Source organism: Pogona vitticeps, chromosome 7, assembly GCF_051106095.1.
Source record: "Pogona vitticeps strain Pit_001003342236 chromosome 7, PviZW2.1, whole genome shotgun sequence".
NCBI classification, from domain to species: Eukaryota; Metazoa; Chordata; class Lepidosauria; order Squamata; family Agamidae; genus Pogona; species Pogona vitticeps.
Window position 1 is genome coordinate 14337280 of NC_135789.1, and position 24006 is coordinate 14361285.

The 24006-nt window shown below is 53.1% G+C and overlaps 1 protein-coding gene across 1 annotated transcript; it reads left to right on the plus strand.

Moving 5' to 3' along the window:
- The first annotated feature begins 330 nt into the window (after positions 1–330).
- On the plus strand, positions 331–23923 carry FCHO1 (FCH and mu domain containing endocytic adaptor 1). Its single transcript, XM_072977987.2, has 29 exons — positions 331–484; positions 3760–3991; positions 4688–4755; positions 12546–12637; positions 13111–13185; positions 13642–13783; positions 13940–14092; positions 14237–14341; positions 14689–14787; positions 15303–15399; positions 15703–15747; positions 16324–16396; positions 16500–16524; positions 16724–16779; positions 17509–17689; positions 17808–17832; positions 18412–18468; positions 18560–18611; positions 18725–18816; positions 19038–19670; positions 19824–19936; positions 20053–20155; positions 20342–20453; positions 20604–20759; positions 21353–21485; positions 21698–21897; positions 22688–22752; positions 22953–23117; positions 23359–23923. Exons 3-29 carry the CDS (start codon positions 4729–4731, stop codon positions 23379–23381), a joined length of 3099 nt encoding a protein of 1032 aa, XP_072834088.2. The 5' UTR covers positions 331–484; positions 3760–3991; positions 4688–4728; the 3' UTR covers positions 23382–23923.
- Positions 23924–24006: the final 83 nt, after the last annotated feature.

Here is a 24006-nt window from a genome sequence, read left to right on the forward strand (position 1 = left end):
GGGCATGGCTGGAGGGAGGCGGCCCCAGGGCGAGGGAGAGCCGTGTTTCGGGGGTGAGTGCCTGGGGGTGTCCTACCTGGCAGGGATGTGGGAGGGAGGGGCTGTTCTTTTCCCCATGTGCCTCTTTTTTTGGGATCCTTCTTGCCCGCGGCGCTGCCTTGTATTTATTTATTGCTCCGGGCGCGGACACGTGTTCTCCCGGTGCGTGTGAGCGGGAACTAGGGGTCTGCGGCGGGGCGAAGGGGAGCGGCAGGCGCGGCGGCGGCCGCTTTAAATTATGCAAATAAGCGCCCTGCCAAGGGCGGGGGGATGGAAGGCGGGCCTGCCGCCCCAGCGGCCGCGCTGGGTGGCGGACGGGTCGGCCAGCCAATCGGGGGCGTCCTTGACTTCCCTCCGGGTCCCGCCCCTCCTCCGGCCGCGGGGGGGGGCGCTTTCTGGAGCAGGTGCGGAGGCTGGAGGAGCGGCGCGCGGCGGCAGCAGCAAGGTCAGTGGCTCGCCTGGACTCGCCCCCCCCGCATTTTGCATGCTCGCCGTTGGGAGGGGAGGAGTGCCTTTAACCCCCCCATTGCAAAAAGACACCCCCAAAAAACCACAAGAGGGAGGGGAGAAACACCCCCCCCCTCCTCGGCTGCCTTGCCACTTTGCTGCTTGCAATCCCTAATTTGGGGAGGGGGAGAGAGAAAGAAGATAAGCTAATTGGTTGTAATTAAAGAGGAGGGGGCTGTTTCCCTCCCCCCCCGGCGTGGAGATCTGCTGGGTTGCCTCCTTCCACCTCCACCCCAATTCAAATTAATAATTAAAAAAAATAATGCCCTCCTTCCTCAGTCTGGCTAAGGGGAATCATGGGTCCGGGGGGGGGCTTGAAGGCCACCCCTCCCACCCCCCTATTTGTGCCTGGATGGGAGAGGGGGAAGCCTTTTTTAAGGGAATAGGTGGGGGAGGGAAGCCTGATCCGTTTATTGGCTTGTTTGTTTCTTCATTTAAGTAATTAATTAATTAGGAAGGGTGTTTTTTTCTCAGAAGGGGGTGGGCTGGATCATGGGTGCCCGGCTGTGTCTCTCGGGGTGGTCTCGCTGAGCCCATGAGTGGGGTGGGGAAGGCGGCTGCTTGTCTGCAGAACCGGCCTTGCAAAAGGTGTGCGAATCAATGAATCAGGATTGAGGGGGGGGTCTGTCCTAGGCATTTGGAGGGCCGGATGCTTCCCCTCCCAGGCCTGAAAGCTTCTACTGGGGAAGAGAAGGAGGAGAAGCCAGGATCCGGCCCGCCTTCCACCCCCTCCACCCATGCCCTTCGCCGCCTGAAATTTCCCTGCACCCTGGCGGGAATCGGGGGGGGGGGTCGGGGGAGACATGTACCCACCTTGAGGGTGGATGGCTGTTAGCAAGGGACCCCTGCAAGCCGTCCTTTACAGGAAGCCGAGCCCCCCCCCCGTTTGCAATTGCTTAAACAAGGCGGGGGGGGGGCTGAAGTGTCCAAAATGGTTGCAGGTGCGTCATCTTCTCTCCCCCCCCTTCCTGGGCAGGTGATGAGAGGCGAGCCTTCCTCCTTGCACCGGCATCTCTTCCTGGCCACCTGTATGCATTTTTCTACTATTGGGGGTGGGTGACTTCCCTTTTTTGGGTGTAGTGGTGGTGTATATGTTTGGGGGGGGGGAAGAGACCAGACCCAGGGGTTCCTGGCCCCCATTGCCTGCTGATCTGGTGAGATCTGGGCCCTGGCAGGTGTGGTGGGGGTCCTGGCCGTGGGGTGGCGGGGGTCTGACCGGTGTGCCTCCGGTCAAAGGTCTCTCGTCCCGCCTGCCCTCGAACCCGGCGCAGAGTAAACAGGGGATGGCACACCTTTGTTTTTCCAAGTGTTCCGCCGTTGTTCGATTCTAATCACCATCTTTGATTGAGGGAGTGCCTTATTTATTTATTTTTAAATTTCCTTTGCCTTTTCTGTTTTGTTGCAATGAAGATACCGTTAGGATCGCAAGAAAGCATGGTCTGGGTTTGAAAAAGGGAATCGACAGGACCCATGGCATGGAAAGAGAGCCCCCAACCGCTGTGGCAGTCTATCCTGAGTGCCATATGCTGGAAAGGGGATGGTTTGAACCATCCAAAAGTCTTTTGCTGTTGATGGCTCAGCTGGCTTGCGGGGGGGGGGTTCCTCCCTGTGCTTCGTTTTCTAGCTTTTTAATTGGGCTTTGCATAATGGGTGTCTTGTCAACGTCTCCGGGGGAGACGTTGTCATTGCTAAGCGTTCCGGAGGTGTGCCATTTAAGAGCGCTGATGTACCCCTTTCATCCTTGGCAGACAATCCTTTTTTATACCTTTTGATACCTGATGGCAGGAAACTCTTCGGCGGAGGCGCCTCCAATTTAAGTGTTGTTGATGCCTAGGAGGTTTTTTTGGGGGGAGCTTCGCCCTTCTTTTCACAACAGAGGACGTGCGGGTGTCCGTATTTACACACACGGCTGTCCCAAATGCAAAAAAACAAATCTTCCCCGCAGGTAAAGAACTAGCATATCAGGGATGGTGAGGAAGGCTGCTTTTCCTCCTCAACAGGCTCCTTTTTTCCATGGACAGAAATGTTTGCATCGAACGAAGGAGCCTTTAAAATGCAATGAAAAATTCAAACCAAAAAAAGGGGTATGGGGCAGCTTATGAAATATATCAGGTTACATTCCTGGGAAGCTTTACTCTGCCAGTTAGATCAATCCACCCACCCACCCATCGCTGTATCTCTCACTTTGATCCTCTGTCTGTCTTTCCCTTTATTTCTTGGATTTTTTTCCACCCTCTCTGGAAGGAGTCGTACCTTCTGTGTATGTTTTTTTTTAAACAGGCCTTTTTTATTTTAATATTATTGTATTTATATTCTGCTTTTCCCCCTCTGCAAGTCAGAGTAGACAGCCTGTAAAAAGGACAGAACAAGCCCAAAACACAAATGGCTGTAATAGGAGTTAAAATATATCAGAGATGCAGGACGCCTGGGTTCTTCAGAGGGTCTCTTTTTGGGGGGGGGAGAGATTGAGAGGTCTTCTGGAACAATCTGACCCCCACCTCTCCCATAGGGTGGCTATTTGGCTTCTGATACATGATTTCCCTATCTAACATCCCCTTAACCAGACTTTAAAGGTGTTCTTTTCTCTGTCAATCAAGAAATCATTTATTCCCAATACCTCTGCGTGTTAGGCCCAAGGTGTTGTTCCTCCTACAGGACTAGCAGCTTAAGTCCCCTTATTTGCTTCAAAACATTACAACAACCTTTTTTTTAAAAAAAAATTGCATGACCAAAATCTCATCCTTTAAATTTTTTAATATTTAACTTATTGTATTCAACTCTGTTATAATTTTTTTTTAATATTGTGAGCCGCCTTGGGTCCCCTTATCAGGAGAAAGGCAGCCTGTAAATGAAATGAACAAACAAATAAATAAATATCTAACAACGCCTTAAGACTGCACTTTGAATAGCTGAAAGCAAGTTTGAAAACAATTGAAAACAGAGTAACTAAAAGCTATTTAAAATAGTTTGAAACGGTGTACCTTCTAGCATTGATCATCATAATCATTAATGCAAATTGCTGGCTCAGTGAAAACAATAAAGAAAGGGTGCAAAAACCCATCTGCCTTAGCCAAGAAGACTGGGAAATGTAGTCCGAGATCTCTCAGTGCTGGTAGATTCGTCTGCAAAACAAGGGCTTTATGACTGTTTTTCAGTTTTCATTCTGACTTGTGATTTTGCTTATTTTTTCTTTCTCTCCCCCCCCCCCCCCAGGCCTTCTTCTCTATTCTGCTGTAGGAACAAACCACCGAAAACTGACGTGTTGGTTTCGGGACCTGGATTCGAATCCCCCTCACGGCTTTCTGTTCCCCCCTGCCTGCTTCCGCCAACCGGCCTCGCCTGCTTACTCACTTGCGGGCTCTCCGCAGAGGGGGGATTGCTTGGCCTCTCGGGACTCGATATGATGAAGCCGTGGTGCCGGGCGCAGACCTCACGTCACTATTGGGTGAGTAGCGAGAAGGGAGCCCCCTTTCATCCCCCGGGGTGGGTAACCAGGACGTTTTCTAGCCCCGGTGGTGTTGAGTGTCCCCTGTGCCAGTTTCGAACAAGGACCCTGGGATGGAGACGAGCAAGCCGGCGGATGTCTCTGCGATTTTTCTGTTTCCTGTTTCATTTGGAGGGTGTTTTTTTGGGGAGGGGGGAAAGATGGCAGTTTTCCCGTGCCCACACGCAGAGGGTGTCGGTGGGGTGGGGAGGCGTAGGTGAACACCCTCTCAGCAGGATGTGGTGTTCCCAGAAGCAGACCACAGCCCTGTCAAGAGGGGGGGAGTCTGTCTTCCCGGGGGGGGGGGGGGAAGAAGGAACCCAGGAAAATCCAGTCCAGGGACCCGCCGAAAGGGTGCTGAGCCGGAGTCCGATGGGGCTGGGAAGATGAGGAAGGTGGCTGTCAGAAGGAGGCAGCGAGGAAGGAATGGTAGCCCCGGGAGCCTTCCTGAGGACTAGACACTTGAGCAGACCCTTCCCGAGCAGAGGCTGCCGGGAAGGCGGGGTTTTTTTGAGCGGCATCAGCTTCCTCTGGCCCACACGTTTCCCAGCCTGGACCTTCTGCTTCCGGTGCCTTTGCACAGGTGGCTGACCAGCCGCCTCCTCATCTTTGGGGCTGAAATGCGTGCATCCCATAACAAGCCTTTCCATCTTCCAGGTCTCTGAGAGCTGAGCGGATCGTCGAACGACGTTACAGGCATGTCTTATTTTACGGACCATTTCTGGGTAAGAAACTCCATTCCAGGAAGGGCGAAGGAGGGAGGGAGGGATTTATTCTGATTATTTTCAATATTTTCTTCCTATTATTCCCTCCTTGCTTTCTCGGTCTTTCTCTTTCTTCCGTCCGTACCTCCTCCTTCCTCTCCCCCCCCCCCCCGGTTGTGGTTTCCATGTCAAATTCAGGGCTGTCCCCCCCCCCCGGTGTACATATATTTTTCTTTTCCCTCCCCTGTGCTGACGCTTTGTTTGAGTTTTGAGAACAGCATAGAGACGTGAGGCAGGAAACCCACAAATTTAAATAAAATGCAGGAGAGAGAAAACACAGAGCCCGGGGACCAAGTTCAGAAACGGACCCTGCACTCCCAGAGCTGTGAGTAAAAAAAAAGGGCGGGGGGAATCCTGGAGCAACCCATGGAAGTTTGGGTTTGTTTGGTTTTTTTAGACGCAGAGGGAAACCGAGACACGCCCTCATGAGATGGGACTGGGGTATTGGCTCCCCGTTGGATGAATTCTGGGCGTCCCGGCACCGCCAGAAAGGAACTTTTTGAATTTTTGGGAACCCGTCTGTTACATACAGCACTGATGTTACCTGTCTGTCATGGGTTTGGAGGGAAAGTTCCATCCTATGGGGAGTGGAAGGCGGGACATCAGGAGGAGGGGCTGTACTGTATATATATGTGAAGCGTGTGTGGAGAGTTTATGAGACACTGGGATGTGACGAAGCAGCAGCTGGGAAGAAGAAGCTGTTGTGGAAGTCTGTGTGTCAGACAGGGTATTACTGTGTGTCAGAGTACCAACCTGATAGGTTCAGGTGTCTGTTGGTTAGCCAGAACTGATAGGTTCAGGGTCTGTGCTTCAAGTTAAGGGTTCTGGGTGAACCAAACTGTATGCTTGTATGAGTGAGAATAAGCCACGTTACTTTATTTTATTCACCTGATTGTTTATTTTTCCCTGTGTGTATTTAAAATAAACCTTATTCTTTTAATTGTTTAAAAATCCATCCCTGGTCTGTGTGACTTCTTAAAGGGAATGGTTGGTGGCAGCTTAGTTAACGTGTGGCAGATCCCAGTAGGTCTGGGTTTGTCACATTGATTGGTGGCAGCGGTGGGATACGACTGGTCCAGTTGTCCAGCGGTCCAGCAAAGCCTTGGCAAGTGTGCCCAGAGCAAGGGGGGTCTAGTCAGGGACAGTCTGAGGCGCGTAGGTAATCTTCTAGGTGTACCTCACGGGGAGGTGCGCTAGTAGAAGAACGTGCCAACTGGGGAGACTTAGATTAAGGTGCTCTGAGGCAGCCTAGTTTTGGCGGGAAAAAGCTGAGGCAAAACTGCGTAGTAACAGTGATCTAGCTTGCCAGCTGAGAGGCCCAGCAGAGGGGGGTAGGCTCTGACTCGATACTGTTGCAAGTTAGTGCTGAAGAACAGCAGCAATCTCTAGGGAGAGCTGGTTCTGAGGCAAGAGGGAAAAAAAAAAAAGTGGTCGTTTTATTTTGAGGCTTGACTTTTAAAGCAGCCTGTTCTGAGGGGGGATTATGCCCTTGACTCGAAGCCAGATAGCAGACATGAGTGAAGTGAAAGACCCCCAGATTGACCAAGGTTCTGAGGATGAATTTGGCTCAGTGCAGGGTGACAGCACAGGAGAGCAGAACCCAGAACTTAGAAAATTGCTCATAGCCCAACAGCATGAACTGAGGATGAGGCAATTTGAAATGGAGGAAAGGGAAAGAGAAGAAAGGGAAAGAGAGAAACAGCGGCAATTTGAATTAGAGAGAGAGAGAGAGAGAATGGAGAGGGAAGAAAGAATGGAGAGAGAGAAAATTGCTCTGGAAAAAGAAAGAATGGCGTTTGAATTAAGAAAATTGGAAATAATGAACCAGAACAATAATAACAATAGGGATTCTGAGGGAGGCCAATTGTCTAAGGCTGACCTGAAGAAATTCCCTGTGTACCACAAGGGAGATTGTCCTGAGGTGTTCTTTTCCTTAGTGGAAAGAGCGTTTGTGGACTTCTCAGTGAGGGAAACTGAGAAGATGACCATCATGCGATCTTTAATCAGTGGTAGCCTGGCTGAGGTTTATGCCGAGATGCCTGAGGAACTGATGAAAGATTTTGCAGAGTTTAAAAAACTGGTGTTTGCCAGACATGGGATAAATGCAGAGCAGCTGAGACAAAGATTCAGGTCCCTCACCAAGAAGCCAGAACAGACTTTTACCCAAGTGGGGGCCCAATTGGTGAGGCTGCTTGAGAAATGGCTATCGCAGGAAGGGACAGAGACCTATGAGCAGCTTAAAGACTTGATAGCACTGGAACAATTCTATTCAGTCCTGCATGGGGAATTGAAATTCCAGGTGAGGGAAAGGAAACCGAAATCTGTGGCAGCAGCCGCAGAGATCGCAGATTTTATTTCCCAAATAAGAAAGCCCTTGGGTGAGGGGAAATCTGTAGGTAAACCCAAAGAAACCTACAGCAAGTACTCTCAGGGACCAGGGAAAAGCCAGCAAGGGGGAGGGGCCCATGGTGAAGGGAAGCCCTCAGACATGAAACCAAGACCTCAGATTTTGGAGGGAAAACCAAAACAAGATGAGAGAGAATCAAAATACACCAGAAAATGTTATTTCTGTCAGGGAAAGGGTCATCTAATCTCAGAGTGTGAGAAATTAAAGCAGCTAAAAGGAATGGTGCCTCAGAATGCTAGTGGGACCAAGCCAAAAGCTGTGTTCTGTGTCCAGAAAGAGCAAGGCTCAGTGTCACTGAGGGAGCCTGTTGCCATGACTACTCAGTCTGGAACAGCTACCTCTGCTGATCAGGCTGAGGAAAATGGTCCTCTTGTGGAGGTAAAACGCTGCTTGCTGGTGAAAACAGATTCTCAGTTGTTTGAGACAGCAGGGGTGGACGTAGGAATACTTGACCGTCAGTATAGGGGGCTGCGGGACACTTGTTCCCAGGTAACCCTGTGCCATCCAGATATTATTCCTAGGGAGTTTATAATCCCAAATGAGAGCATGAAGGTGGCAGGGATTGAGGGGCAGGTAATCTCTCTGCCAGTAGCAGAGGTACCTGTCAACTTTCAAGGCTGGAGGGGAGCTTGGCGGCTAGCGATTTCATCGACTCTGCCAGCAGCCGTGCTCGTGGGAAATGACCTGGCTGAACATGTGAAACGGGTGCTAGTGATTACACGCTCACAAGCCACCACAGGGACAGTTCAGGGGGGTAATGATGAGCCAGAGACGGAAGCAGAGGGGAGTTCAGAAGCTGTGGTGGAAACCTTAACCACAGACAGCAGATTTGGACAGGAGCAAAAGGCAGACGCCACTCTCCAAAAGTGTTTTGAACAGGTGACTGACGCCCAGCTAACACCTGAAACCCCAGTGAGATTTCTGGAGAAAAAGGGGATTTTATATAGAGAAACCCTGAGGAATATCTCAAAAGGGGGAGATGGGATCAGGAGTCAGCTGGTGGTACCTGAAAAGTATCGCCCCATGATCTTACAAAGGGGTCACTCTGACATGTTTGCTGCACACTTAGGGGTGAAAGAGCCCCTTGATTTGATCAAACAAAAGTGGGAGCAGATCACCCAGGATGACCCACAAGACGTTGTAACATACATAGACACCTTGATGAATGACCTAAGGAGAAATCTAGAGCTGGCAGCAGAAAACCTGCAAGCTCAGAAGGTCAGACAGAAAACATGGTATGACCACAAAGCTAGAGAGAGGCACTTTGACCCAGGGGAGGAAGTGCTTTGGCTTAGGCCCTGCAGGGAGAATAAACTGCAGCTCAAATGGGCAGGACCATATAGGGTCATTTCCAAGATGTCAGACCTGAACTACCTAATAGAGCAGGAGGAGAACCAAGCAAGGAGGGTGGTTCATGTGAATGCCCTAAAACCCTACTACAGAGGGGAACAGAGGGTTTTATTCGCGATAAAAGCAGCTGAGAGTGAGGAAGCTGAATTACCCTTCTGGGAGGGTAGAGGGGAAGTAAAATACAACCCAGAGGAGGTAAAGATCAGTCCTGCACTCACCCAAGACCAGCAGCAAGAACTAAAAATGCTGCTTAGTAAATATCAGCAGGTGTTTTCCAACAAGCCGGGGATAGTGAAGGGAGTGATGCATCGGATCCACACAGGGGATGCACCCCCGCAGGCAGTATCCCCATACCGAGTAACGGGACCCTATAGGGACAAGGTGCGGAAGGAGCTGGACGAGATGCTGAGGGAGAACATAATCGTCCCCTCTTCTAGTCCTTGGTCCTCTCCGATAGTCCTTGTGGACAAGCCTGATGGGAGCATTAGGTTTTGTGTTGATTACAGGAAATTAAACCGTGTAACCACTCCTGATGCCTACCCAATGCCCAGGCTAGACAACCTGATTGAAACCATAGGGGGTTGTCGGTTCATCTCATCATTGGACCTGGTAAAGGGATATTGGCAATTAAGAATTGATCCCAGGGATCAAGAAAAGACTGCCTTTTGCAGCCCTTTTGGTCTCTATGAGTTTCGAGTCCTGAGCTTTGGTCTCAGAAATGCACCAGCCACATTCCAAAGGCTGATGGACCAGACCTTGGCAGGGCTCAGTGACTTTACAGTGGCCTACATTGACGACATAGGGATCTTCAGTAATACCTGGGAAGATCACCTGATACACCTGGAGTTAGTGCTGCAGAGGTTAAGTGCAGCAGGGCTAACAGTAAAGGCCAACAAGTGTCAGCTGGGTAGCCCAGAAATAAAATACTTGGGTCACATGGTAGGGGGAGGAATGATAAAACCCCTGGAGGCCAAAATAGAAGCTGTTCGTGACTGGCCTAGACCCAACACCAAGAAAAAAGTCAAATCATTTCTTGGGTTGGTGGGCTACTACAGAAAGTTCATCCCGAGGTTTAGCGAGATTGCGGCTCCGCTGACCGATCTGACGAGGAAGAAGGCTGATGACCGCATCCCGTGGACCAGCGACTGTGAGGCGGCGTTCCAGAGGTTGAAGGAGGCGTTAATCAACTATCCTGTCCTGCGTGCTCCAGACTTCGACCGGGAGTTCATCATCTACACCGACGCGTCTAACAGCGGGGTAGGAGCAGTTCTGTGCCAGGAGGATGAGAATGGTGACCAGCATCCAGTGTCCTACCTGAGTAGGAAACTTCAAAAAGGTGAGAGACATTTGGCAACCGTGGAGAAGGAGTGTTTGGCCATAGTCTACGCGATCCAGAAGGCCAAGCCTTACATCTGGGGAAGACATTTTATTCTGTGTACTGACCATTCACCATTGCAATGGTTAAAGACAATGAAAACCCACAATAGCAAACTTATGAGGTGGGCTTTAAACCTACAGGACTATGACTTTGAAGTGAAAGTGGTCAGAGGGTCAGTGAACTGTGTTGCTGACGCCTTATCAAGAAGACCTGAAGAATGAAGACGGCGAAAGAACATGGACTATGTGTATATATTGATGACAAAAAGTAAAATGTACCTGTTTTTTTTGAATTGGTTTGTATGAATAAAGGTAAATGGATGTAATGTATATGGTAAATGTTTAAATGCCTATTTGCTATGGTTTAACTTAGAATGTAAGTATAAGTAAGTATAATATGGTATGTATAACTGTTGTTGTGTGTTTAATCAAGGTTGTTTTTTGGTGAAAAGCACCTTAGCTTTCCCCCTACAAAACAACTTATAAAGAGGGGAGGTGTTACATACAGCACTGATGTTACCTGTCTGTCATGGGTTTGGAGGGAAAGTTCCATCCTATGGGGAGTGGAAGGCGGGACATCAGGAGGAGGGGCTGTACTGTATATATATGTGAAGCGTGTGTGGAGAGTTTATGAGACACTGGGATGTGACGAAGCAGCAGCTGGGAAGAAGAAGCTGTTGTGGAAGTCTGTGTGTCAGACAGGGTATTACTGTGTGTCAGAGTACCAACCTGATAGGTTCAGGTGTCTGTTGGTTAGCCAGAACTGATAGGTTCAGGGTCTGTGCTTCAAGTTAAGGGTTCTGGGTGAACCAAACTGTATGCTTGTATGAGTGAGAATAAGCCACGTTACTTTATTTTATTCACCTGATTGTTTATTTTTCCCTGTGTGTATTTAAAATAAACCTTATTCTTTTAATTGTTTAAAAATCCATCCCTGGTCTGTGTGACTTCTTAAAGGGAATGGTTGGTGGCAGCTTAGTTAACGTGTGGCAGATCCCAGTAGGTCTGGGTTTGTCACACCGTCTTCCATCGCTTTTCATGCATGCACACACACATACACGTGTGCCTGCCTGCCCATGGGGGTCAGCTGTTTTCTTCCCGCCCCCCCTCCCCACCGCCACCAGCCATGGTGCTTTTCCCGCCCCCCTCCATCGCTAGACAGTTTTCGAAGACAAACCCCGATCCTTCTCTCCCGTTCGATCCTTCTCTCCGGTACTTCGGAAAGAGGGCAAGCGGTCCAGGTAGCTAGGCAACCCTGGTTGCCAAGGGCAACGAGGCTGGTGGCAGGCATGGCTACGTGACAAAAGTTCCTTTTTTTCGGGAGTGGCTTTCTATGGGGTCCTATTGGTCTCCTCTCCCCCTTCTGCTTATCCACTCCCCGCCCCCCCCTTTGCCAATAAGGTTTGCAAACGGCAAGGAAAAGCAACGGCCCTTTTAGATGCCTTCCCCTCGGAAAGAAAGACTCTTGGAGGGCTGGTCTGGGGGGTGGGCAGAGCCATAAGGGCTCTCGGATCTCGAGCCAGCCTGGCTCCTGGATTTTGCCCCCGCGGTGACTCTCAGCCGGCCGCTGGTCTCTGGACCTCGTCACTTTCCTTTGGGGAGTGTTTTCCTGTCCTACCTTGTCTGCCTGTTGTAAAGGCTAGATAGGGGGTGTGCCCGGAGATCCCAGATCTGTTCCGGGCGGCTTTCTTGTCTCGGCCTTGCCGTAAGCTCTGGGGTGATGGGACCGGACTTAAACCTGGTGAAGAAGGGGCTCGGGCAGGGCTCGCCCCCCCAAGCGGTGAGCCAGCTGGCCCTTCTTGGCCAGCCTCCGGGAGCCTCCCGGGTGCCCGGGTACAGCGTGTGGCTTTGCGTCTGCCAACGCTTCTCACTCTCTGAGTGGCACAGCAGCGACGCCGGCTTGTTTACTCCGTGGCTGGCACCGGGTGGCGAGGGAGACGCCCTCTGGGCTCCAGCTGGCCGAGGGTTTTCCCTTCCGTAGGGGAGGGGGCCACAAACGGGCCGGTCAAATCAGGGAGGAGCAAAGATTCCCCCCCAAAAAAAAGAGTGGGCGTTTTTTGAAGCGGGAGGGGGGCTCCTTTTCAACTTTTCTCCTCAACGACGGCTCGGCGAGGTAGGCCCTGCGTTCACCCCGTTGAGTGTTGTGGCTCAGTGGGGATTCCAACCTGGGTCTTCCGTGTCCCGCCTGACCCGGTCTTGGCAGGTGATGGTTCTGTGGAGCCCTAGAAGGCAAAGGAATTGCTAGGGTTTCCCAAAGGCCATCTAGACTGACCTGTGACCAGTGGGAAGGACCCACAGCTAAAGCCTCCGTGAAGGATGAACCTTGGTTCAAACGTCTCTAGCGAAGGAACCCCCAGCCTCAGCTCTCACGACAACCCTTCGGGGGGGGGGGGAGCAGTCATTCTCTGCCTACCTTGCAGGACTGTCATGAAGATAGTGATGAGGGACCCGTGGCCATTCCCTTTGGGCTCAGTAGCAGAATTGAAATGAAGCAAACACCTCATCCTAAGTTTTTAGGCAAAAAAATCTCCTTTTTCTGTAATTTTGGCTTTCTGGGCTTCCGGATCTGGCGGAGAACGTAACCCCTGTGCCACCCTTTGTCTGTTCTTCCTCGCAGGGAGAGAAGAACCATGGCTTTGATGTCCTTTATCACAACATGAAGCATGGGCAGATCTCGGTCAAAGAATTGGCGGAGTTTGTGCGGGAGAGGTACGGGGCGGCCAAGGGCAGGTGGGAGGCATTTTTAATTGATCTTTCCTAAGTGAGATGATTAGCAACCCAGGGTGTGTAAATCTTGCCTTAGCCGTGGCCCTTGTGGTTGATGCAAAGGTTAACCATGATGGTTGTTGTTTTTTGCCCCAGATTCTTCTTGGCTGGTTCACCAAATGTACACACACAAAGACAGGCGCCCTAAAGTAATTAAGGCTGCCTTCTCCCAATTAGCAGCCTCCGAGTCCGACTGACCTAAAAGGGGGCCTCTTAAAACGAGCTGAGCTGGCGCGCATTCCAGGCAGGCTGGGTTGCAACTCCCACTCTCCTCCAGTCCAGCACCATGGGAGTTGTAGTCCGGTCCCTCTTGGGGAGGCTGATTGTTCCAGAAAAAAGGGGGCGGTCCGGTCCGGGACGGCTTCCCTTCCTGTCCGCTCTCTTGACCCTGTCTTCTCTCTGGTTCTCCCGTCAAGGGCGGCTGTGGAAGAGGCCTACGCCAAGTCCATGGTGAAGATGTCAAAGGTGGCCGGCAACAGCACCCAGCTGGGGTGAGTGAGGAGAGGCGCCGGCATCCCCCCTGGAAGGCCAAGTGACCTGCGGCGCCTTAAGGCTGGCACGCTTTGATGCGGCAGCCATGTCCCTGGTCTGTAGCCTGATTCTCCCGTGTCTTCTGTGGCCCTCCAGGTGCAACCACCTCTTATCAATGAACGGGCAAATTAGGGGGCAAATGAGCAGACCATTGTCTTAGAAAGAGGGGCAGGCGATCAGGGTGCAATAGCTTTTCGGGGAGAGTTGAGTGGTCAGGAGAGCCAGGAAAAATTAATTTTGGGGGACGGTCAAGGACCGGAGTCTTGGATGGATGGCCAAAGGGGTTAGGGGGTGGGCATCCAGTCTCCTGGGGGGGGTTCAAGAGGGAGCAGAGCAGCGCAACCTCACACTTTACCCCCCTTTCCCCGCTTCCCTCCCTCCATGTCCCCTGATGCTCCTCCTGTCTTCCTAACCAGGACTTTCGCTCCCCTCTGGGAAGTTTTCCGCATCTCCTCGGATAAGTTGGCGCTCTGCCACGCGGAGCTGGTCAAGAAGCTGCAGGACCTCATCAAGGAGATCAGCCGCTACGGGGATGAGCAACTGCGTGCCCACAAGAAGGTGCATGTCCGTGTGTGTGTGTGTGCAAGCGCGTGCGTTCAGAGCCCTATCTTTATCCTGTCTGCGGTCCCGTTCCCGCGCTCACTTTGCCGTAACTTTGGGCTCCCACGGAGCCGTAACCTGCGGATTTTTCTCCCATTTCTCTCCACCCTGAAGTCAAAGGACGAGGTGGCGGGCACCTTAGAAGCGGTCCAGATCCTGCAAGGCGCTGCTCAGCACCTCCCTAAGGTCAAGGAGAGCTTCCACAGCCGTTATCAAGAGCTGGAGCGGCTGCGCCGGGAAGGGGCCAGCCAGAAGGAGATCGACAAGGTAGCTCGCGGCATGTGGACCATCGGGGGCCCGGTGGGCGTTTCATGGTGGGGATGCCCGAGAGGACCCCCCCTGGTGGGTCTCCCCCCCTCTCAGCCTGCCTTTTGTGTGTGTATTCTCCTTCCCCCCCCCCCCCAAAAAAAGGCTGAGCTGAAGTCCCAGAAGGCGGTGGAGACATTGCGGCGGGCGGTGGAGAAATACAACGCGGCGCGGAACGATTTTGAGCAGAAGATGCTGGATTCGGCCGTGGTAGGGACGGGCAAAAGAGGGGGCGCCGGAGAGTCCCTGGGTATTTTCCGGGGGAGGAGAGGCTTCCCTTCTCCCTATGAATCTATTTATTTATGGATCTCGGGGGCAAATTCACAGCGGGAACATAAATCTAGACCCTGCGTCTTCTTTCTTTCTTTCTTTCTTTCTTTCTTTCTTTCTTTCTTTCTTTCTTTCTTTCTTTCTTTGCATTGAACTCAGCCCTTGGCTGTCCTCACAGTAACCTTGCAAGGTAGGCTGGTCCGTCTGACTCCAGACACGTCTGCCCGTTAAAAGCTGGAGCCCAATCTCTTTTTATCTTGGCTTTTTCTCCCCCCCCCCCCCCGCAGCGTTTGCAGGAGGTGGAAGAATCTCACCTGCAGCATATGAAGGCCTTGATCAGCAACTATGTCCACTCGGTGGAAGACACCCACGTCCAGATCGGGCAGGTAGGCCAAGGGAGAGAGGGAGGAAGGGAGGCAGATGGGTCGGGGGGGGGGGAAGTGTGCAGAGAGGGTGGCCATGGGAAAAAGCCCCCTCGAAGTGGTGGAGGGCTAGCGGAGAGGGGAGAGTGGATGGGTGGAAAAAGTGGAAGAGGCTTATAAGGGGCAGCTGACCTAAGACGGGGAAAGTAAGAGATGAATGGAAAACTTCCTCGTTTCTGGGTCAGTCTCTTGGCTGTGACCCTGTGCCATGGGTTGGAAACCTGTGGCCTCAGCCCTGTTTTTTTTTTCTGGCCCTTCAGAGGCTCAGAAACCAGAATGTGTTGACACCGGAGTCGTCGGAATGCAGATTTGCATCCGAGGGATTCAGGAGAGATTTCTCTTGTCCCAAAAAAGGAAACTTCGAGGTTGTTTTTTTTTTTGGGGGGGGTGATCAAAAGAGGGACTGGAGGTCTTTCCCTGGGGAGACGTCCCAGCGGTCGCCTTTTCTCTCTCTCCCCCCCCCCGGCCTCCTTCGGCAGGTCCACGAGGAGTTCAAGCAGAACATGGAGAACATTGGGGTGGACACGCTGCTTCGCAACTTCGCCGAGAGCAAAGGGACCGGTTGCCACCCGCCCGGTGAGCGGCCTTGGCCCCTGCGGGGACTGACATGTCCTTGAAAGGGGGGGGGGGAGGAAGGAAAGAAATCGAGTTGGGGATTCTGGGCCTCATAGTCCCCCCCAGGGGGTATTTCTGAGATCGAGGGTTTGTCGCAGTTTTGGGGTCCTGAACTTGAACAGCGTTCTGTGTGTTCCTGTGAAAGATCAAACCTGGCGGATTTTCTTCGCCTGCAACTCCGAGAGGCAAAGGACTGGAAAGCCCAGAATCCTGGGCCCGCTCTTGCCCTCCTGATGATCCTGCGTTTTTTTCTCCCTCCTCCAGGGCCACTGGATTTTGAAGAGCTCAGCACAATGCCAGCGCAGGAAGGCAAGTACGTCTTGAGCGCTGGGGGGGGGGGTTTGGCGGAAAGGAGGATCGGGGTGGGGTGGGGTGGGGGGGTAACACTCGGCTGGAGGGGGGACCCTTGTCTTTGTAGTATTTGCGGGCAACGGAGTCCTTTCCTGAAACCTCTCAGCTCAACGACGACGAGGGCTGAGTTGGATGAACCGCAGGTTCGGACTGCAGTTCCCACACTCCTCCTGGCTGGGGGATGCTGGGCGTCGGACTCCTTTCAAGTCACTTTCCCAAGGAGGGTTAAACCAGATCCATCAGCTGGACAGGCTTTCATTCTGGGAGTTCCTGGTCATCAAAACTGGCCGCTTGAGTTGAAAACACAAACGGCTTCTTCACCTCAGGCTCCTGGTTGTGAAAACAATCCTACCCCTGTGCCTCATGGGGTGAGGTGTTCTGGGAGTTGTAGTCCAGCCCCGCTCAGGAAGAGGGAAAGAGAACAGCGGCTGGACTTTTAGCGCCTCTGCCATGGCCAGCCCTGGGACAGACTGTGTCAGCTTCTGAATGCCACAGCACTCTACGTTGCCTCTCCCGCTCCTCTTTTTACAGCAGGGCCCAAGCGCACCCGGAGTAAAGCCTTTCGCATCCCTGGGCTGAGTCGCAAAGAACGTGAGCGGGACTCCGTGTGAGTAGACAGGCCCTTCCTTCTTTCCTTTCTCTTATCCACCACCAGCTCCTTCCTTCCTCATCCATACCAACCCTTTCTTCTCTGTCTCCTTGTTCTCCAGGGAGTCCCCCGATGCAGATACAGGGGTGAGTAAGAGTGTTATTTTGGGGTTGATTTTATCGAAGAGTCTGCAAGCTTTTAAAGTCACACAGCACTCTTTGGTAGTGAATTTGATGTCTGTCTCTGTTTCATTGTGTGGGTGGTGTGAGCTCTCTCGAGGTCGGAGAGGGCGGGGATCCAAGGGTGCACTCCTCCTTCCTTGCTTACTCTCGTCTCTCTCATTAGCCCCCCGAAGTTGATGAGGAGGGGTTTACAGTTCGGCCTGAGACGGATCGGAACGATATCCTTTGAAATGGTGGGTCTTCGGGGCCTTTGAGATCAAGCAGGGTGGCTTTTCGGACGAGTCCTTCCGAATGTTTCCCAGAATCAGCTTCTGGTTTTCAAGACGAACTCCCAACTTCCAGTTCTTTATTTGTACAGAGATGCAAAACAAAGCCAAAGATGGGCTGGGAAGTCTCACAGAGCTATGGAACCAGGAATGTGTGTTTGTGTGTGTTGTGGGGGAAGAACGTCTGGTTTATGGTGCTGTTGCTGGGGTATTTTTAAAGGAAGTGGCTATTTTTAAAAAATGCCTCCCGAGCTCTTGGATAGCCGTTTTATACAGCCCTGAAGGTGTAGCGGGGTGTGTGTGTGTGTGTATGTAATCTGTTATGTCAAACAATATATAAATCGTGTCCGTAATTCTCCCTAAAAACCCAGCCCTGAGAGCCCACTCCCTGGCAAATAAGTCAAAGATTATAGATGACCCGTCATTTAGAGAAGGAATTTTTAACAGCAGAAAGCATCTGATTGTAGTAGGAAACTTTCTCTGGCAATAACTCACTGGCTTAGTTTCGGTGCGTAGTTTTTCCAGACAGCCAAGCCTGGTTCTATTCTCTTTCTGTTGGCTGTTCTGATGGCTTGGAAAGCTGGCCCGAATCCCATTCGGTCGCTGAGTTGATATAACCCCACGCTCTTCCCTTGGGTGCTGTCATTTTTACCGTTTAATGTGCCTTGACTTCTCTGTGGCTCCCACGCGACACCGGCCGCCGGCTGTGCTCTTCCAGTGACTCGGACTATGACGACGAGGAACCCCACAAGTTTTACATCCGGATCAAGCCCGTCCAGCCCCGGGAGAGAGTCAGCAGCGCCACCGCCGTGGAGCAGCTGAAGGCATCCGTGGGCAACCTCATCTTGCCACCCAGCGTGGGGGTGAGAGAGGGCCAGAGTTTGGGGCAGTGCAGGGCAAGGGGAAGAACGGGGTGGGCCCCCTTGAAGGACTCCCCCACCGACCTGACCCCACCCCTCTTCTGATTTTCCTTTTCTCTAGTGCACGATGAAAAGGCATCCGTCCCGTAAGTCTTCCGGATCCCACAGATCCCTTTGGCAGGGCCTGCCAGCGAGGCGGAGGACGCTGGGGGTGGGCCCCACGGTGTCGCCTCTTCCTTCTAGCTTCAGTTTCATCTCCCTGGAATGCTTTGTTTTTATGCTGCTGATATTTTACGCGGTAGGACCCCAGTATCCGCGGGATTGAGATCCATGGATTCGCTTATCCGCGGTCTGAAAATATGGAAAATATTTAAAAGAGGAAAAAAATCTCAGAAAGACATGTTTCCAATGATGTCAATTAGCAAAACAGGCCACTAGAGGGGGCCAAAGACCACACTAAGCATAGTGTTTGCTTTTATCTGCGTTTTCACGATCCCCGGTGGATACAGGGCTCCGACTGTACTACACTTCCATTTTCTTATTGTTATTATTATGATTATATTCCCGTCACCTTTCATATTTTCAAAACCCCGCATGCCATAGAAACCGCTGCCCCCCCCATCAAGTCTGTCCCCCTTGTTTGGGATCAAACCTTGTTTGGAGGGTTTGCCTTATCCCTAATTTCTCAAAAAATAAAAACACCCTTTCCCCTTCTTTCTCTCCAGGACATTTGAAAACTTTTGCCTCTTCTGGGGTGGAAACCGACTCAGACTCGGGCCCAGGTGAGGAAAGGGGGCAGGGAAGAAGGCTGGGGGGGCCACGTGGGAGGGCTGTTTATCCACAAAGATCTTGCATTATTTTCCTTCTCTCCAGGGGACAAATCGAGGCAGACGCAGACGCCCCAGCTCGCCACCCGGAGCAGCAGGTACTCCCCCGGGGGGGGTGTCTTGGGGGGTTCCCACCCGGTTGCATTTCGGGAGCCTTGAGGTGGGCTTGGTCTTGCTCAATGCCATGACTTTCTTTGACCCCCTCGGGCAGCTGCGAGAGCAAAGCTGAACCGGACGTCCTGCCGGCCAGCGCCCTCTTCGGACCCCCGCTGGAATCAGCCTTCGAAAACGAAAACTTTGCAGGTGGGAGCATCCTTCCCCCCCCCCCCCCCAGACCGGGGGAAGAGGAGGAGGAGAAGAGGGGTCTCTCCTTGATGGGTCCGGACCTTTTCTGACATTAGCGGGGGAGCCCACCGGCATAGCCTTGGTGGTGTGCCCTGGCGGGCGGGAGAGGGACGTTGGTCCGACTCGCCCCCCACCTCCGGTGCTCGCTCACTCTCCGGCTTTCTTTGGCTTCCCTGCAGCTCCTCCGTCGTACCTTTTGGCCTCCAGCCCATCCCCCTTTTCCTCTTCCTCCCCGGAGAACGTGGAAGATTCCGGCCTGGACTCCCCCTCCCACTTGGCCACCGGCCCCTCCCCGGACGCCCGCCTCTGGAGCCCGCGGCCAGCCACCCCGCAGAGCCCCCTGGGCAAGCGACCCTCCGTCAAGGGCACCCTCTGCCTCCGGGCCGCCCGGGGGGGCCTGCCACCCGAAGACAGCGGCCCCAGCCCTTGGCTGCCCCAGCCCGCCTCCCGGGAGCCCCCCGGCTTTGTGGCGGAACCGGACTGGGGGGATTCCGAGCCCGCCTGGCCCCCCGCGGCGGCCCACGGTGGCCCAGCCTGCCGCCGAGAGGCCCCCTGGCCCGACCCCTTCATCCTGGAGGCCAACAGCCGCCGTGGGTGGGTGACCAGGCCCCGGAGTCCCGTTTCGGATGGACCTCCGCGAGTCCCCGGCGAGCGGGACAGCTGCCTCTCCTCCAACTCGGCTTCCTCCTCTTCCTCTTCCCCGGCACCCCCCAGCAGCGGCGACTCCACCAGCCCCTCCCCCTGGGGCCCCCGGGTCCGCGACTTGGAAAACCGGACGCCCTCCATTCCAGAGGTCTCCTCTTCGGAGCCAGGTGAGCCCCCCCCCCGGGGCTTCTCTTTGGTGAGGGAGGGGAGTCGAGTGGGGGTGCAGGGGGGACCCCAACAGTCCCACCACCTCTGCGCACTTCGTGTTCCGAACCTGACGTTCCCTCTTTTTGCCTCGTCCCCCACTCCCACCCTCGTAGCTTCCTTCCCACCGTTGTCCACCTCTGGCTTGACCCCCATGATGGCTCCGTCCCGGCGCAGCCGTGCCAAGAAACCCTTGGCCGTTTCAGCCCCCACCGTCGGTGGGGAGACGGTGAGCGGCTGGGAGGAAGGTCTTTTGGGTGGGCTGGGTTTGAGGAGGGTGTTGGAAATTGCCCAGGACTCTCCTTTTCGGGGTTGTCACGCCTGCTTTCTTCTCCCCCTCCCCAGCCTCGCTCGCTCAGCCCCTCCCCGCTCTGGGCGCTTTCCACCCCGCAGAGCTCGGCCAGCTTGACGGAACGCACCTTCTTCATGGCCACGCAGCCAGGAATTGGTACGTACCCTGTGAGGCGGGCCGTCGTAGTCCCCTCTTCAGAGACAAAAACGTCTCGTTCCAAAGCTGGAAAACGGGCATCGTCTTTCTCCGAGCCCCCTTTTTGAGCGCTTTGCCCTACGGGAGAGGTTTTTCTCGGAGGGGCTGGGCCGTTTTCCTTTACGCCTCCTGTTCCTTTTTCGCTAGGCGTCTCTCGCGGGCCGTCGCCGGTGGTCTTGGGCTCTCAAGGGGGGCTGCCTGTGGCCACGGCCTTCACTGAATACGTCCATGCCTACTTCAAGGGACACCATCCGGACAGGTAAACGGGGAGGGCCCGTTTTGGATTTCAGGTTGGCTTCCAGAGCGCTGACCATTTCTCGGACGGCTAAAAACCAGCCTCGAGGGGCCATTCCCAGAAAGTAGCTGGAGACCGCCAAGTGCCTTTTAAGCTCCTTTTTTTGGTTCCCAGCTGCCTGGTCAAGGTCACGGGCGAGCTCACCATGTCCTTTCCGGCCGGGATCCTCCGGGTGTTCAGCAGCAGCCCGGCACCTCCGGTCCTGAGCTTCCGCCTCCTCCGCACGGCCGCCATCGAGCAGTTCCTCCCCAACACCGACCTCCTCTTCAGGTATTCGGGGGCGCCGGGCATGCATGCGCACGGTGTGGGCTTGAGACGAACAAAAAGGACTGGAATGTCGTTCTTGCCATGTCGGCGTGAACCACGCTCCAGCCCCACAGAGCTAGCGACGGTGGGTGAGAACAGGAGATGTTCACAAAGAGGGTTAGACTAGATGACCCCCCGAGTGTCCCTTCAACCTCTGCAGTTCTTAGATTCAAAGATAAGTAGAGTCCCTGTATCCATAGGATCAGTATCTGCGATTTCACTTCTCCATGCTCTGAAAATATTAAAAATATCCAGGAAACCTATTTTCACATGTATTACCAGAATCAGCCTCTAGAGGGAAGCAAGAGACTACACTATGAATACTTGATAGTGAAGAATACAGTCTTTTGTGCCCTCTTGTGGCCAGTTCTGGTAATGCATGTGAAAATAATATTTATGGGTTTTGTTTTAATGACACTATCCATGGTTTTCAGTATCTATGGGGGCGTGGAACCAATCCCCAGTGGCTGTGGGGGCTCCTGCTGTACATCTTTCTTGAGTTCCTTGGCAGGGCTGATTTCCACCATCGTTCCTCTCCCCTCTTTCTTTCCCTGAAGCGACCCTTCCCAAAGTGACCCCAGCAGCAAAGATTTCTGGTTGAACATGTCCGCCCTCACAGCACACCTCCAGCGCCAGGCGGAACAGGCCTCGGCTGCTCCTTACTACAACGTCCCCCTGCTCCGATATCAGGTGAGGGCGCTCCCGGGGCAGAGGGGCAGGCCTGGAAAAAAAACTTTTCTTCTGCTCCGTGTGGGAGGCCAGGTGGAGAGACATCCCATTGGGTGAAAGATGGCCGCCTGTTATAAAGCAGCCGTTCCCCGGGTTTGAACCTGTTTGTAAGGGTTGGGTTTTTTTTTCTCATTGTTGTCTCTGTTCTGGGTCCGTCTTTCCCCGAAACCCAGTACTCCAAGCAAGGCCACGCGTGGGCCCCCCTGCAGCTGTCAGTGAGCTGGGAGTGCACCCCGGGCGCCACCCGGGTGTGCGTGGACTACAGCTACAACGCGGCCGCCCTCGCCTCAGCCGTCACCCTCTCCAACGTCCAAGTCCTCCTGCCGATCGAGGAACCGGCCGTCAACGTTCAGCCGCAGCCCAAGGCTTGCTGGTAAGGGTTGGGGATCCCGGCCGGCCAGCTTTTCAGGCAGGCGCTCTGCTGCTGAGCGGGAAACGGGGCTTCTTTGGTGCCGAAGGGTTTGTGTGCAAACTCTGCAGAACCCTTGATGGGGATAAAAGGAAAGAAAAGAACTCTGTGTCTCGCTCTCGTACTGCTGAAGAGGAAAAATCTCAAGGAAATCTCTCGTCGCATCCAGACAACTTCAACAGATGAGAACAGGAAATCCTTTCAGTGTTCTTTTAATTCTTCCTCTCATTCCTATCTCTTCTCTTACACCCCCCCCCCGCCATTGTGGCTTTTTCGGGGGGGTGGTGGCTTTTTTTTTAACTTAGAGAAAGTAGAAATTAGCAACAGGGGTTTTTACCGGACACTCAGGACGATCTGAAACCCCACAAACTCTGCAAGGAGACCAAGATTTTTTTTCTCTTCAGACCAGCTGGCGTTTTCAGCATTAATTTAAGGACTCTTCTTAATATGATCCTTGTTTCCTTCTTTTTTAAAAGTTATTTGTACACGTACGGCTTCTAGCATTTGTTTGCTGGCCTTTTAATGATGTGCCTCCTTTTTGAGGAGAAAGGCAGGGGTAAAAATATTTTAAATAAATCAAAGAAATCCGATGTTGCTTCATTCGGGGGTGGGGGTGGGGCTTAGGATCGGTTTGGCCTCCTGTTCCCATCCGCCTCACCCAGTGGTGGGTAGCGGGGGATGATGGGTTTTGTAGTCTGAACCCCTCTGGAAGGCTCGTGGCGATTGACAAGGTTTCTCTCTATGTTTCTCATAGGAACGTGGAAGAGAAGCGTCTTCTCTGGCAGCTACTGGAGGTTCCCGGTGTCCAGAGCCAGGGAGGTGAGAGGGGTGGATAGACGGTGGGGGGCCGGGCCAGGATTTTCCCGGGAGGGGCAGGGACTACAGACCCTCCTCTTCGGAAAGTGGACTGAACCCCTCTAATTTTGGGGGGGGAGTAAGAGGGACGGTGGATGTAATTCCTGCCGCCTTGATGATTTCTCTCTCTTTCTGCCTCCTCTCATCCCCCCCCCCCCGTGCAGGATCCGGCCGTCTCCTGGCCACCTGGGAACCTTTGGATGGCCTCAGCAAGCCCAGCCCGGTGGCCGCCCAGTTCACAAGCGAGGGGAGCACCATTTCCGGGGCTGAGGTGGAACTGGTGGGCCCTGGGTATCGGATGTCGCTGGTGAAGAAAAGATTCGCCACAGGTACACGCGACATGGGTCCCTTCTCAGGAGAAGGGTAGCCTGTACATTAATTCAAATTAAATTACTGGCGCCTTTGTCTCTAGTCCTTATGGGTCCCCAACCCTGAACGCATGAATCTGTTTCCCCCTGTCTCCTCTTCTGATCTCCGTCCCGGTCATTTGCCTTTTCATTCTTTCCCACTTTTAATTTCAATCTCCTTTTCTCTCCTCTTTTCTTCCTCTTTTGATTTTTTTCCCACCAGGAATTTACCTCGCAGGTTCCTGAAACCACCGTGCCCGCCGCCCACCCCCCCCTCGGTTGGCTGCTGCTTGTTTGTCTTTGTTTTTAAAAAGTGTGCCGGGAGATGGAAAGAATATATTTGTGGGTTCTTAAATTATTATTCTAATTATTGTTGTTGTTGTTATTATTCTTGCCTGGATTTTAAACACGGGAGTTGGGGTGGGGTGGGAGGAAGACCGGCGCTTGGAAGAATCTGGTGACGCCTCAAGACGGAGAAGCTGATGCACGTCGTTTGAAGGCGCCCCCCCCCCCCCCACCGGAAGCCCATTGGTGGAAAAAATGACTCTAGACCACCCTGGAAGGAAAGGAGACCTCATCTTTTTTTAATTTTCAGTTTCCTGTCATTTGTCTGCAAACCTTCTCTGTTTTTGCGGGGTGGAGGGGGTAAGTACCTTCGGCACTGCTATCGCCTGCACAAGACGCAAGGAAGGATCACCCTGTGTTAATTGTGTGTTTTTTTTTCCAAGCGGCTAAGAAATCCACCTGTAAGAATGTTGCTCTTTTAATAAAACACTTGGGTTTTTTTTTCTAATTAAAATCCCAAACCCTCAGACTTTTGCCTTGGCAAAAGCCGCACACATTTGTTTAGGTTTATTTTTAAAAAAAGCAT

Coding starts and splice junctions, on each gene's coding strand:
- FCHO1 (XM_072977987.2), top strand. CDS start 4,729: ATGTCTTATTTTACGGACCATTTCTGG. Junction 12,638..13,110: donor GCGGAGTTTGTGCGGGAGAG/GTACGGGGCGGC, acceptor TCTCCCGTCAAG/GGCGGCTGTGGAAGAGGCCT. Junction 15,748..16,323: donor CACAATGCCAGCGCAGGAAG/GCAAGTACGTCT, acceptor TTTTTACAGCAG/GGCCCAAGCGCACCCGGAGT.